This window comes from Podarcis filfolensis (genome assembly GCF_964270895.1).
Source record: "Podarcis filfolensis genome assembly, chromosome: 6".
NCBI lineage: Eukaryota > Metazoa > Chordata > Lepidosauria > Squamata > Lacertidae > Podarcis > Podarcis filfolensis.
The window spans coordinates 25822733-25837073 of NC_139609.1; the positions used below are offsets into that span (position 1 = coordinate 25822733).

Sequence of the window (14341 nt, forward strand, 5' to 3'; positions counted from 1 at the left end):
CCTGCATTCAAAGCAGTATCACACCACTTCAAACACTCATAGCTTCTCCCAGAGAAGTTTTTTAAGGGTACAGAGAGTTGCTAGGAGACCCCTATTCCCCCTGCAGAGATTCAGTTCTGAGTGGTATTTTTTTATTATTTTTTACCTGCTGTTCTAGGGTTCATATGGATTTGTTCTAGGATTTTGTCTTGGTCATTATATGATAGTAATTGCAATATCTGATAATAAGTCATATTGAGGTTCCAAAAAGCAGGATACAAACATTTTATTTTATTAAATATTATTCTTTGCCTATCTTATTTCCCCCCCTTTTCATCATTTCAGGGCCTAGATCAGTATCAGTGCCCTGTTCAGATTGTGGTATATATATTTTATATATTTCTACTACATTCTCTCCTTTCCTACCGAAATGCCTGATATATTTCTGGTCTCTCCACCCCCAAACACTGCCTGCCCTTTCACACCTCTCCAGTATTTGTTCTTGTTTCATCTGCCATGGCAAAGTTAGCCCTCATTGAAACTGCAGGTGTTGTTCTCTCTGACAATTACATCAATATTTTCCCCGAAAATAAAAAAAAACCCTAGTAAAACCCCTAAGGTGAGAGAAGTCTTTGAAAGCTTCAAGCCTCTTTCAAAACAAACAAACAACGATATTTGCTGGGTGTTTCCATGTACACAGAGAGAAGGCTTGCAGTCGGAACAATATCAGAATAGAGCTGTTTGAACTATCAGTATGATGTAAGTCAAGGGTAAACCAGTGTGGTGCCTTTCAGATGATGAGGTTGGATTCCAGCTGCCATCAACCCCTTCTGTCATGCTGGCTGGGGCTTATGGGAGTTGTAATCTGACAACATCTGGAGGGTACTGTCAGGGAACTGCCATCGGAACTAGAGGAGGAGGCGAGGCTCCACAGCGATGCTGGAGAGGGGCCAAGCAGGGAGAGAGGCAGGTCTCCGGCTGGGGAAGAAAATCAGCGCAACACCAGGGATAGAGGGGGGCCGATGGGGGAAGCAGAGAGGAGGCTCCAGGACTCTTCGCAGGAGACCAGCGAGGAGAGCACAGGTCCTCCGCTGCCCACACCCACCCTGCGCAGAAGACTTCCGCGCAGGGAAAGTAGGCGGCGACTTGACGTCAAAGAACTTCTGTGCTGGAAGAGGTTCAAGAAACGCCCACTGACGGATTCTGCTAGCGACTGAACAGCCACGGAGTGGATGGCTGTCCAGACAGAAATGGTTTAACCAGGCAACCTAGCCCAGAGCGGCGGTAACTTACGCACAAGCAACCCCTAAAGCCATTACAGCTACATTCCCTTAATGCAATGGTTCTCAACCTGTGGGTCCCCAGATGTTGTTGGACTACAACTCCCATCATCCCTGAGCTCTGGCCTTGCTAGCTAGGGATGATGGGAGTTGTAGTCCAACAACATCTGGGGACCCACAAGTTGAGAAACACTGCCAAAATGTAAGCCATGGGAAAGAGAAGGAGTCCAGACATTCATGAGACTATAACACCATTCACACTCATTTCCCCCTCGTAGGATTAACAGCTGCAGAAGCCAGGAGAGAGGACCAGTCCCAACAGGACCTCTGTAGTATCTCTAGCAGCCTCACCTCCATCATTCACACATGGAGGTACGTCTGCAGAGGAGAACCCTGTTGAGTACTCAAAGGCTCCCACTGTGATTGTGAACCTTGGTCATGCCTTATTTCCCCGCCCCACCTACAACTGTTAATCACATATGGGCAGTGCTTCCCCCCAAAAAAATATAGGTGCTGGAACTTGCCATGAAGTCACCGGACGACTTGGGGCAGCCCTGAACAGATGCCAGTTTGACAACAACTGTGTTCACTGCCTGCAGAAGGTGCTAAAACTACTGCAAACTGTCTCCCTAGCTGGTTTGGGGGTTGCCCCTGGTTCTGGAGCAGGCCAAATAAATGTGCCCCAGCCTCCCTCATTCTCTTAGATTCAGGCGGATGGCTAGGGCAACTCAGAAGGGCTGGAAAACTTAAAGCCCACCACCAGTACATGGGAGATGGACTGAAGAAAATGAAATATGAATTGACCACGCCCCATAGCTTAACCAATCATGGCTAGGAGCAGCCAGGAGCTAGGTGGAGTCATAGATCTAAAAAACAAAAGAACACTTTGGCCAGCTTCCATTTTGACTTAAAATGTTTGTTCTGGGCTTCTAAGAAGTATGTAAAGGCAAGAAGCAGGCAGGGGGGGCACCAGTCCAGAGTACCTGGTGCACTCTGGCTGAAAAATGCATTGCATATGAGTGAAATATCTGATTGGGGCTTGGGTACCCTCAAAATTGAGAGCATACAGCTTGCAGTTAGCTGTGTTGTTCACAAGTCCCTTCCCATCAATGTATTCAGCATGAAAAAGGCTGGCCCCACTTTTGCCTATGACACTCACCTGCTACTTCAGAATATGGGATGCTTACTAACAGACATGAATCTGGATCCTGTATGTATCACCAAACTACCCCAAGGTGATCTCTCTCATCCCAGAATAATCTGGTCTTTTGTATCATCTTGACAGACGAAAAGCAGAAGGCACATAAGGTAAAACGGTGTACAGTGGTACCTCGGGTTACAAACACTTTGGGTTACAGACTCCACTAACCTGGAAGTAGTACCTCGGGTTAAGAACTTTACCTCAGGATGAGAACAGAAATTGCGCGTCGGCCATTTAAATCAGGCTGGGAAACCTGTGGCTCTTCAGATATTACTGCACTACAGTTCCCATCATCCCTGACTACTGGACATGCTAGCTGAGGCTATGGAGAGTTGGACATCTGCAGGTTCCCCTGTCCTTATTTAACACACACATACATACATTCTCTTTTTCTAAAAATAAACACCCTCACATAAGGCTGGCGTTGCATCTCCTAAAGGCTTGTAGGATTTAGTTTTCTTCCGTCCCTGTTCCCGTGCATATGACAACCACAAACCATCCCAAACTCACACCACTGAACTATGACACTTTGTACAAGAGGCCCACATTCTGTGATGCTACTTACTTTCACAGCTGGGATGGGCTTTTTAGGAACAAGATGTTTTCTCTCAAGCTGGGAAACCGGGGTGCTCTGTTCCATCATGTTCACTTTGGACTCAGCTATTATCTTCTTGCGCTGCTCAAGGTAGGGGCCAAAACTAGGAAGTTTCTAAAAGAAATAGAAAGTATGCCATTACTGTTGTATAGAAAACAGTGGCCCCAGTGAGAGCGAATGACTTCATCCCACATTTGACAGACATGATCAATGATTTGAATGCCGAATCTATCTTTCTTGCCCTTCTCCCATGTTTCGGGAGGCTATCCACCTTCTTCATTTTAAAATTGCCACATGCATATTTATCCAATTAAAACATATATTCATCAATCTATGAAAACTTGTTTCAAAAAGATTTTTTTAAATAGTAAAAATTGTGCTAGGTTGTGTGTGCATTTATATCCTTTTGGTTCTTAGCCAGTTAGCCACAATTCCCCCAAGAAAATTTTTGGTAGGAGTTTTAGTGGCATCACTAGTCATGATGCAAAACAAATAAACCAATCAACCATGGATAAAGACTGCAATGTATGGACAACAACGAAAATTGGAAAGTTTGGTAGTGGGATAATCTGTCCCTCAGTTACTGCATTTCTTTGGAGTATGTATCACTAGGGTCCTGCTATATAAAAATACACATCACTCATTAAAATAAATGAAATTCACTCTATGTTTATTATTATGGTGCAGGGAATATTATGCACTAAAGATTCATAGAACTTGGGTGAGAAACCTCCATTTGCTTAATGCTTTACATCAGTTTCCCCTTACAGCTAATGGATTTGCTAGCTAACTTTATAAAGCATGCTCTGAGATTATTTTGACATGGCGCTTAAAGGGATATTGGATCGGTTACTATAATGGCAGCCAGTTCCAAGCAAACTCTGGAAAGTGCTAATTTTATTCATTTCACTATTTGACCTCATTGAGCTTCTTAATCTTTAGCCTCTGGGCTTCTTTCATATAATGCAGCAAAGGGAAAGAATACTAAGCTCCAAAATACTCCACTTCCAGCCAGAAACCTATAAACGCCGGCTCCAATTTCTAAGCACGCCAGTACCTACAGATAATGACTCTACACCACCAATCCATTAAAGTTCCTTGCAACCCATGAAGGTCATTGTGATCTTCCACCTAAGGAGGAGGACCATAACTCACGACACAGCATCTGCTTTGCATGTAGAAGGCCTCAGGCTCAATCTCTGGTATCTCCAGGTAGAGTTACCAGCAGCTAAGAAAGTGTAGCATAGGCAGGGCAATGTGCTATGCAATGGTACCCCATCACATACTTCAGGAGCCCTGAATACCTGAAGAAGCGTCTCCACCCCCATTGTTCAGCCCAGACGCTAAGATCCAGCTCCAAAGGCCTTCTGGTGGTTCCCTCACTGCGCGAAGTGAGGTTACAGGGAAGCAGGCAGAGGGCCTTCTTGGTGTCATGCCCACCCTGTGGAACGCCCTCCCGTCAGATGTCAAGGAAATAAACAACTATCTGACTTTTAGAAGACATCTGAATAATGTTTGATGTTTTATTTGCTGAAGTCATCCAGAGTGGCTGGGGCAACCCAGTCAGATGAGCATAATAATAATAATTAATAATAATAATAATAGAATATGTGTGCGGGGGGAACAGGTGTGGGCACTGTTCCAATGTCCCAGAGCAGATTTATAGGGCATGCAAGAAGCATGTAGTTAGAGGAAAAGGCAAGGAAATATCATGGCACTAGTGGAACTGTTTATAGTTGGTTACTGCCCTCTGTTCACATTACATTCATTTCCATCAAAACAACCATATGGTGAGATCGCCACCTGAAGATCATTTAATCCCACTTTAAAGTGAAAAATTCTCTATGATCAGCCATATATTCCACACCCCATATTGCCCCCATCTGAGAAGTCACCCCAAAGGAAATGTATCTGGGATATCTATCTCTCTGCCAACATCCCTGATCCTATTTGACAGGAGAACTGTTTGTTGAGCTGTACGTTTTGCCCACATAAGGTCTGCATTCTTGAACCTGTGACTTTCTTTGAGGAAGACTATTGTACATCTTTAAGGGTTGGGAAGAGAAATGGGACGAGTTGTATCCTGATGGAGCTGTCCTTTCAGTACTTCATCTGAGCTCTTCTTCGGATTGCAAGAGGAAGGGAAAGAAACACACATTGTCCTTCACTTGAAGCAACAATGTGTCTTGGGGTGGCCTTGAAGATGACCCAGTGCTGGATCCTGATGATGGGGTTTGAATAGAACTGGCAGGCTGACCCTGATATAGACAGTACAGATCAGAATAATTTGTAGGATGGCAAAGTATCCCAGTGTGAAATGTGGCAGAACTCCCTGTCCCTTTGGTTTCAGTGCGGGGCTTTTCTCTTGCCTCCCTTTTTTATCCAAAAGTAAATCTCTGGCACTCAGCTTCCAAAAGCAACCTTGTAACTGATGAAGTGTACAAATCTCCTGCAACCATGTGATTTTTGTTTCAGTATTTCTCCAGGGATTCATCATTGATGAATTTGTTCTCACTGGATAAGCTAAATCCTACTCATTTAAAGATAACAGTATCTACCAGTAGAACTGTTTCTATCTAGATATAAAAAGCATTAGACTGCCAATAGAGAACTGACAACATAATGAATCAACAATGAAACCTTAAGCCAGCAAAGCTTTAAGGTGAATAAGCCTGTTTCGATTATAATTTATTCACAGATCAATCTAAAGCCAATTGAGCATATTATGAACTAGAAAAGAGGCTGCTTTCCTAACAGAAGCAAGCGCCTGATATCTTCATTTTCAAATTACTGTATCTTTTTTTTAATGGAAGAAACACTGGCCATGTTTGAGGAAGGTAATATGACCAGTTCATACTAATTCTCTCAGATAATAATACTAGTAATTGATTACTTAATGATGAATACATGTACCTTATCCTGACTAGATATTTGCAAAACTAATGCACTTGCAGGTATTTAGTAACCTGGCAAAACATTTCCTCTGCTTCCAAGATTACAGGACTTTAGAGTGTCTCACTAGCCCTTTTAGTAATCACGTGATTACGACTACATAAAGGTAAGAGGAGGGCTGTCCTCTCTGACCTTGCCATGGTATTTTCCCTGGCTCTGCCCCCTAAACCCAGTCCATTCATTGGAGGGGAAGTCTTAAGCGGGAGCCTACTCCACACATGCAGGCTCCCCACTCGGTTTAGAAACCTGATTGTGCATGGTTCAAAATTCCATAAGGAGCCTATATGTGTGCAATGGATTCTCCATTTCAGACTTCCCCTGCCCCACAGTGGTGTGGGCAGCAATGATGCAAGGACAGGGTCCACAAACAGAGCCCACTCTTTCCCTCTCATGACGTTAATCAAATATTGAGTGAGCATCAGTACAGCACTTAGTCAAGTCTCAGATATATTTAAGATTAAAATTCAAAGCAGCAGCCAGCTTTTAAGAATATGGGTTTTGTCAGGGCTTTCTTTCAGCTGGAACTTGCCAGAACTCAGTTGCCTTTCTATGAGAGCAAGGGAGGTGTTTGTGGTGAGTTCTGGCACCTCTTTTTCTAGAAAAATAGCACTGAGTTTTGTAACGACTTGGGGAGGAATTCAACACCATGTTCTTCTGATCTTTCTGTCATGACGATCATTTCTGCTTGCCAGACAAAATGTTTCCCCTCTGCTCCCCTTATATGCTGTTCTCCTAACCCTCCAGAGCAGACCTGGAGAGGTGCAGGGAGCATGGGAAGAGGAAAGAGGAAAGAGGCAAAGTCCCATTTAACTAGTGGGAGCCCTAGCACTGTCTTTCACTTGTACTGTAGCTTAGCTGAATCCAAATCCATTTTTTTCCAGACCTCATAATAACTGCCTTAATGTTATTTTTGTGGGACGCGGGTGGCGCTGTGGGTTAAAACACAGAGCCTAGGACTTGCCGATCAGAAGGTCGGCGGTTTGAATCCCCGCGACGGGGTGAGCTCCTGTTGCTCGGTCCCTGCTCCTGCCCACCTAGCAGTTCGAAAGCATGTCAAAGTGCAAGTAGATAAATAGGTACCGCTCCGGCGGGAAGGTAAACAACGTTTCTGTGTGCTGCTCTGGTTCGCCAGAAGCGGCTTAGTCCTGCTGGCCACATGACCCGGAAGCTGTATGCGGCTCCCTCGGCCAATAAAGTGAGATGAGCGCCGCAACCCCAGAGTCAGCCACTACAGGACCTAATGGTCAGGGGTCCCTTTACCTTTAATGTTATTTTTAATGTAATGCAATTCATTAAATTTGTATACAGGCAACCCTCATTTTGTGTGGGGGTTCCATGCCGGACTCCTGCACACATAAGCCCACTCTACCCTCCCCCATTCTGCTCCTTTCCATGATGTCTTTATGATATTTTGCGGCCGCTTCCAGGTTCGGCGCGTCATTCGGATGCGCCTAAATTGGGAGTTGCCTGTACTGCCTTTCATCCATAGATCTCTGGGCACTTCACAGCACAGAAATAGTCACATCATCATTATATGATTTTATGAAATACATGTCTTTTGCACACTTGGTTAGAACAAAGACTCATTTCATTATTTAAAACACCACCAGTGGATTTACCAAGACTTAATTTGAACAGTTCAATGCATGGATCACTTATAAGGTTTTTCTTTCTGTGTTCTGTATGAAGCAGAAGTGATAAACCTGTGATACTCATGATTTGTTGGACTCAAATTCCCAGCAGCCCTGGCCAGCATGACCAATGCCTGGCAACACTCGGAGCACTACTTTTTCTCCACCGCTGTTATAAAAAGCAATTCCTAGGCAAAAATAGGAGGGCTCTGTGCAAGTGAAGCAGCCATAAGCAGTTTGACTGAACATCAGTGTTTGTGTGTTGTATTTTGATAGCAGCGCATCTGTGGGGATTCCAAAGGAAGTAAGAAGAATATTGACAAGATTAATGAAGTATCATGGGAAGGGGGAGACGTTCCTCACACATCTAATCCTCTTGTAGCTAAACAACAGGGAGTGTAGCCTTCATTCCCCTTGAGAAATTTTGCTCATCTTTTTTTAAAAAAAATACTTTCTGCCTTCAACATCCCATGAACGTTTTGCTTGAACAGGGACCACCCAAATCTACCTCAAAGTTTTGGCTTGGATAACATCACTCTCTGCAACATCACATCATTTGCTCATCTGTTAAAGTCAACACCATTCCTTCTTGCTTAGACTTCACTCAATGATCTTGATCTGATTTATTTGTCAGCTTTGAGTACGTGCCCAAGGATTAAGGTCTTCTGGGAAATGATTTATAATGAAATGAAAAAGGTGCTTAAATGCACATTCGTGAAGAAACCAGAAGCCTTCCTCCTGGGCATGGTAGGCCAATTGGTGTCAAGGAAAGATAGGACGTTTTTTATGTATGCTACAACAGCAGCAAGAGTACTTTTAGCAAAGTATTGGAAGACACAAGAACTACCCACACTGGAAGAATGGCAGACCAAGGTGATCGACTACATGGGACTGGCGGAGATGACTGGCAGAATCCGTGACCAAGGGAAAGAGACGGTGGAAGAAGACTGGAAGAAATTTAAAGTTTATCTTAAGAATTGTTGCAAAATTAATGAATGTTAAAATGTCTTGGGTAATGTAAAATAGAATTGTAGTGATAAACAATTGGACATGAGAAAAAAGATTTAAAGAAAGTGCTATAAGAAATTGAAATTAGGGGTTGCTGGAATGATTTAAAACAGGGATGCAGAAAGGGGAGGTATGGGGAAGTCGCTGAAAGAAGGTTTCAGGAAAGAAAGGTCAAGAAATTATACGTGTTTATATGTTTGTCTGTTTATGTATTGTGTTGTATTGTCTTTAATATGTGTTGAAAAACCAATAAAAAATTTATAAAAAAAAAAAATTTGTCAGCTTTGAAACAAGAAGATCTGACGGATTATTCTTTGCTAGAGCACAACAACATTTCATGTTCTAAAAGACCAACTGGTCTGGTCTTCTGGCTATGTAATATTCATCACACACACAAAAAGGGGAGTTAAACACCATACTGTGTGTTTAACCAAATGCTTGATTAGCAAGGATGCCAAAATGAATGATATACCTCTGTTGTGGGAAGTAGGGAGTGTTGGCTTGGGGGGGGGGGACACACAATGAAGATTTCAACAGATTACTGTGCTACTTGGTGAACATCTGGCAGACTGTCACTTAATAGACAATAACATCTTCTCTAAACAAAAGAGACTTGAATCCATCAGGGATTCCTTCAGTACCTTATGTGCTTAATTTAGGCTGTAATCCTACACACACTTGCTTGGGAGTAAATCCCATGGAAACCAGCAGGGCTTACTCCTGAGTAAGACATGCCTACACTTCCACTGAAAAAAACATCTGCTTTGTGCTCTTTCCATAGATTATCATATTCATGACACTGAAGTGAAAATCGTTTTACTGTCTCACTCTACCCAAAGCATGAAAAAGAAATTAAAAACACTGGCAAGTTCTTTGCTTTCAGTTTGTTGGGCATGTATGAGGAAGGCCTCCCAGGCCATTTTGGAGAAAGAAATTCTGACAGCTTAGCAGACTAAAGCTGTAACAAAGACGACAGCAGACTGCCTATTAAGAAACACCACAAAGCAACAAAATGTAACTGCTTTCCCCTCACCTTAATAAATATGGTGGGGGACTCTATGCTTCTGTACTAGCAAAGTGTGTGCAGATAACACTGTGGATCATTCTTGGGGTGTTTCCACAAGCAAGCTTACCATTTTGTTTTGCATACTGTACATTAAGCCAAATGAAAAAGTGGCACTGCATATAAAACATACAACTGAGAAATGGCCACTGTCCATTTTCTTTTTCCCATTTAACAGAGTCCAGAAACTGTTGGCAAGTCGTATTTCCAAAGAGGACACACCTGATGTGATCTGCCCGGAACCATGTGGAGATCAGAGCATGAGAATCTATGCACTGCTGGAGTCCCGCTCTCTTACAAAATGGCACACAAGGTGGTCTGAGGGTTATCTGTCGGTCTTCTCTAAAAAGCGATTCCTGCCACCTAGGAGCAGCTAGCTAGTGCAAATGGGTCTTGCTGCTACACACTATAAAACCAGTGTAGGAAGTTCTGCTGGGAGAGATGTGCATTGATGACACATGCTCTCAGGTTCTTTTTACACATTTTACTTACTTTGCAGACTCCAAGGGGGAAACTGAGCACAAAAGACATTAAATGCACCCAAAATATATATGTGACAGGATGTAATTAAGACCCGTTGCTCCCAGCAAGACTTGCTACACCAATTTTTGGCGGCTGAATTTACTTTTTAAAAGCAACAAAAATGACAGCACAGCAGCCCTCAGAGCACCTCAGAATTGCTCACAAGCCCACCCACCTTTTTATTATTTTTGTGTGTCAATTTTTTTGGGGGGAAGTAGCTTTTCAAGGATACGATCATTAAAAACCCAGCATGGAAATGAGATGGAAGAAACTTTAGCCTGACATAGATTTTTGTCCTTGAGTCAATCTCTACGTTTCACATGCTGCAAACATGTGCACAATGATGGGTGGCGTGGCAAGGGTGGGGACTTTGTCTGAACCCCCTCCGATAAGGGCAGTTTTCTGAGGCAGATTACCTGGCCAAGGAAGCCTTGAATTTATTCAGGCTGGCATCGCTCACAGCAACTCTCCTTCTAGCTAATACAGAAAGATAAATCAAGGACACTGCTCCCCCCTCCCCAATTCTATGTCTGTTTCCTAAAACCTTCACCAGCCACTCAAAGCCCTACCTTCTAGCTGCCTCAAGCTGTTTTCTTTGGCAAGGAAAAGCCTGTTGCCTACACAGCACGAGTTAATTTATTGAAGGGTTTACCATTCCCTTTGGTTCTGATCCCAAGTTATAAAGAAAATAATTCAGTTTTGTGAAGTGTCCTTCATGCTCGGTGCTCACCAAAACCCCTTTATATTACAACAATGATTTAAATTCTTGTAAAGGAAAAAGACAAAACAGCACTGCTGGCCAACTTACGGAATCGTGAAAACAATTAATTTTGCCCAGCAATAAAAGTTCCACCTCCAAACAAAATATCAAAGCAAATGGAAGTAGAACTACAACTTTCGTTTTACTGTAGTTTGCCTTCTGCCAATGAGCTGGAATGAGCTGTCCCATTCAGATTCTGAAAAGTGTATTCCCCCCCCCCATACCGCTTTATATTTTTAATAAAAATCTCAAAGCGGTTTACAGCATATTAAATAAATAAATCAATAAAACAACAGCTGGGCGATGTTCCTCCAGCCTCATGAGGAGCCTCTTCAGTAGGGCTGGTGAATCTGGGCCCAGCCCCCTAGACCAGGTGGAAAGGGAAAGGGTCTTGCAGGGAGTGGCCTTCACACTCACAGCTGGGTGAGGAGCCTTTTAAGCAAAGCTTCACCAGAGACAGTTTTAGCTTCTTGGGTTCTTCAAGCCTCGAGGAGCAGAGTGCCCTACAGGGTCCTACTGAAATGAAACTAGATGGGGCCAACCTAGGGAAGCTTCCAGGTGAGCATCCCCAAGTTGTCCTGTATCACTGGTCTTTGGCTATAAGGCACAAGTGGAATAGCAGCTGATGCTCCACACTACCAGGGGAATAGGAACATGGAAAACAGTCTTCTACTGAGTCAGACCATTGTTCCTTCTAGCTTGGTATTGTCTATGATGACTGGTGGTGTCTCTCCAGGGGTTTCCTTCAGCCCTAACCTGGAGATGCTGGGGAGTGAACCTGGGACCTCCTTCATGCAAAGCAGACACCCCACAACTAAGCCATGACCTTTCCTATTGTGAGTAGCTGACATTGAAAGGGGTGTGTGATTCTGACTAGGATTGTGGCTGTGGCATAAGAATAAAGCTGCCCTTCCCTCATGCCATGCCTCCAATCCAGCTCAGCCCTCTCCCACTACATTTTCTCAAGTGATCTGATAAGAATCTCATGGGGGAAACAGGAGAGAATGATAGCTGCTAGAGATCTATATCTCTAGCACAGTTGGCCAATTAATGCACTGACATTTTGGGGCTGGGGCTATGAAGGACTATCCCTTCAGTCTCTACATCAATAAGAAGCCTAGTTTAGGTTTTGAAAAGCACGACTTAGGAACTGTGAGGATTCTGTAGGTTGACATTTTCTTGAAATTTACACTTTAATGTAAAAAATAAAACAAAATCAGAATCTAATCTCAAATGTAGGCATTTCAGATCTAGAAAACAAAAGCACTCCTTCTGGCCTGGCCTAATAAATGTCTACTTAGGATATTGTCTTCTACTGAGGTCACCGAAAGGCTCTTTGGTACACAAAAATGCCAAGCATTTCTCATAATGGTTTACTCATCTCTCTTTTATATTAGTTTATTAGTGTACAAGTGACAGTTCCTGGTACTCGAAGCAGCTTTTTTAAAGATTAAAAATATGTGATAATACAATGCTTAGATGCTCTGAGACACATGCTTTATATCTTGAACTACCCTAAAGGGAAAATATCAACTTCTAGCAAGCACTGGTGATTTAGCACAGTGTGCAATTGAGGTATGTGCATACTTTGTGTAAGCACACAGATTATATATGGGTATGGAAAAGCCAAAGGAAGATTCAGTTGCAATTTTGTTTCTCTCCCATGTTGAATTCTTTTGTTTCATTTTTTCAAAAAAGGGAGATGGAAATAGCATGTGCCTTGCATATATTAGGTTCTGAGCTGCATTGTAAATAGGAAATCTCTCTGATAAATCTAGAAGTAAACTCCCCCTTCTGCTGGATCACATAACTCTCCTTGTGTTATACTAATAGATTACATAAATGCAAACCATTGCTAATAATTCCTAAATAAACCTTCTTCCACTTCAGATTCACTGTAATCCATCTCTTATGTCAGATGAACTGTGGTACTTATCCTCCTTACTGCAAAGGCTATAATGCGGCTCCTTATTCATCTCTCATACACAGTAATCCCTCCACCTCAACTTTGCAGATTTCTAATTTAAATGTAAAATATTCATGGCAGACAAAGGAGCCCTAGTCTAAACAACAGCTCTTATAGCTAATACAAAGGATTCTGACATTGTCTTTACCTAATCTTTTTAATAAAATAAAAAACCCACAGGCTACATAGTGATTTTATTCATCACAATGATTATCTGCATTTTCTGCAGAAATACAAGCTTTAATAACAGCAATTAGGAATAATCTTGAAGCTACTATAAAGGTAAAACATTCTTCCAGATTTTTTTTTTAAGTCTTGTTGTTTTATTCTGCAAGACCATATGCTGCCTTGAATACTTCTTCTTCTTTTATTATTCCATGATATTAAAATGTATGGCATTCACAGCCACAATGTGGGGCATTGGCCACTATTTTATGGCTTTAGAGGAGGATTAGACAAATTAATGGAGAAAAGGGCTATCATATGCTTAACTCAACCAAACTTCCCTGTTCCGAGGCAAGAACCCTTTGAATTCCAGTTACTGGAAGGCAACTGGGATGGGGTGCTTCCTCCATAGCCTGCTTGTGGATTTTTGGAAGCATCTAGCTGGTTACTGTTGAAAACAGAAAGATGGACTAGATGCACCTTTGATCTCATCCAACAGGGGTATATTTTATGCATCCAAATTTGGGATGAGGAACCTGAAACCCACCCAGACATTGTTGGATTCAAACTCCCACCAGCCCCAGCCACTACACCCAGTGGTCAGAGTTGTGGTTGAACAACATTTGGAGCACCACAGGTACCCTATACAGATCTATCTATACAGATACACAATTGTTTTGTTGTTGTTTAGTCGTGTCTGACTCTTCGTGACCCCATGGACCAGAGCACGCCAGGCACTCCTGTTTTCCACTGCCTCCCACAGTTTGGCCATAAAATTTTACAGTGGTGCCACGTGGGAATGGAATCATTCCCCGCCCCCAACCTTCTGAAACTGAGTAATTTAAATTTGTTTGTAAGAATAGGGCACATGCATTATCCCACTTTTATGGGACTACTGAAGAGCTCATTGCAAATCAGAAAAATGCATCCCTCTGCAGCAATTTACAAGGAATAAGAGGAGCGTAACTCTATATTCAAAGAGCAAATGGATAGGGTTATGGTTGAGCAGGGACCTGAGCTAATTCATCGCTGACTTCAGCCTTCCCAACTGCAGAGGATTATGATTTATTACAGTAGCTAATGAAAATATATTTATTGTTTTTGATTTATTTTAACAACCCTAAATCCATGAAGCAAGTAATGTTACTAAACAAGTAACACGCACCAAGGAAGTGTCATAGGGGAGAACAATACTATCTCTTGGGTGTGCAAAGCCAAA

General features: G+C 42.6%; 1 protein-coding gene across 4 annotated transcripts in view; it reads right to left on the reverse strand.

Annotated features, from left to right (window-relative positions):
- The window catches only part of DPYD (dihydropyrimidine dehydrogenase), a 512239-nt gene that overhangs the window by 17263 nt on the left and 480635 nt on the right, over positions 1-14341 (reverse strand). For all 4 annotated transcript variants that reach the window (XM_083620602.1, XM_083620600.1, XM_083620601.1 and 1 more), the window contains one exon: positions 3026-3169. In XM_083620602.1, the coding sequence (XP_083476728.1) occupies positions 3026-3169 (144 nt within the window). The remainder of the gene's footprint in view (positions 1-3025; positions 3170-14341) is intronic.